Raw genomic sequence first — 1,314 nt, 5'->3', positions numbered from 1 at the left:
AAGACAAAGACAGAGACATACATACAGAAACCCAGAGACGAGGATGAATAAAGAGAGAACCCATACCCACAACCCTAACCTTTGACCTTTTCTCCCAGGTGCTCCACTTGACCTACAACTCGCGCCTGGAAGAAGTCCTGCCGGAATTGACCTCCACGGAAGTCAGGGAGCGAGAGGAGTCAGAATCCGAGGTCTTCCACGCCACCTGCCCTGACCTCGAACGGGCAGTAGACGCGGGGTACAGAGGTCACTGCCATAAGGAACCTCCAGCGCCCAAGGAGGTCAGCGAAGGACTGTGGGCGCTCTTGGGGAGGTAAGGATGACGAGAGGGCGGAATGAGGGATAGACGAGAGAAAAATGAAGAGGATGAAATGAATGATAAGGAGATATAGATAGAGATATAAAGAGATATAAAGAAAAAGAGTGACAGAAAGAGAGAAAAAGAAATAAACGCAAAGGTCAGAAAGGGAGAAAGCAAGCGAAAAGTAGGATATGGAACTGAATATCCCACCAATATAACTAAATCAAAGAATGAGTCACCAGTATTAGCAATTAAGACGAACATTACCTATAAAGAGACATAAGGAAATAATCAAAGCCTCTGACAGCATTGCATATATCATAGTTTTAGCTCACAAGCTAATGTTACGACATAACCATTAAAAGCGTTAAAGATGAGAAGGGAATGTGCAATCTCTGTGTTGCAGGTGTCAATTGGTTCGCTTAAAAGTTATGTTATTTTATGCACATGGTTAAGCACACGTCGTGGTGTTATTTTTTGTACTGATACTATGGTGTAAACGAATCATTAAACAAATAAACAAAAATCCACATAGATACCACATATAAGCAAAACAAATAAACAAATCCACATAGATACCACATATAAGCAAAACAAATAGAAAAATCCACATAGATACCACATACAAGCAAAACTAATAAACAAATCCACATAGATACTACATACAAGCAAAACACACAAACAAAACCACATAGATACCACATAAGAAGAATCCTCATAAATCTCCTGCTCTCATGGAATCATAAACAAAGCTAAATCCTTTTCTCTTTTTTTTAACCCCTTTTAGAGTACCGTCCAGAACGTGTCGTGAAGAACTGCAGCAGATCTACTGTTCCTTCTTGTACCAGAACAAAGGGCTCTGTTTCCCTCCTTTTGTTCTCGAACCGGGACACGTAAGGATACTGTAGAACAGGAACAGAATCTTGTTACATTTCGGTTTTCTTTTAATTTTTTTTCGTTCTTTTATCAGAACAATTCTTCTTTTTTCTGCTCATTATCGTTTTTTGTTGTCA

General features: G+C 39.7%; 1 protein-coding gene across 1 annotated transcript in view; it reads left to right on the top strand.

The window, feature by feature from the left end:
• LOC119581716 overlaps nt 1–1,314 on the top strand; it is a gene marked incomplete in the record, with an annotated part of 132,029 nt that overhangs the window by 37,029 nt on the left and 93,686 nt on the right. The window contains 2 exon segments of the mRNA XM_037929840.1: nt 99–313; nt 1,089–1,194. Coding sequence (XP_037785768.1) covers nt 99–313; nt 1,089–1,194 — 321 coding nt within the window.

This window comes from Penaeus monodon, chromosome 15, assembly GCF_015228065.2.
Source record: "Penaeus monodon isolate SGIC_2016 chromosome 15, NSTDA_Pmon_1, whole genome shotgun sequence".
In the NCBI taxonomy this organism is placed as follows: Eukaryota; Metazoa; Arthropoda; class Malacostraca; order Decapoda; family Penaeidae; genus Penaeus; species Penaeus monodon.
The sequence above is the reverse complement of the archived record's forward strand: the minus strand, read 5'-3'. Positions and strand labels throughout refer to the sequence as shown.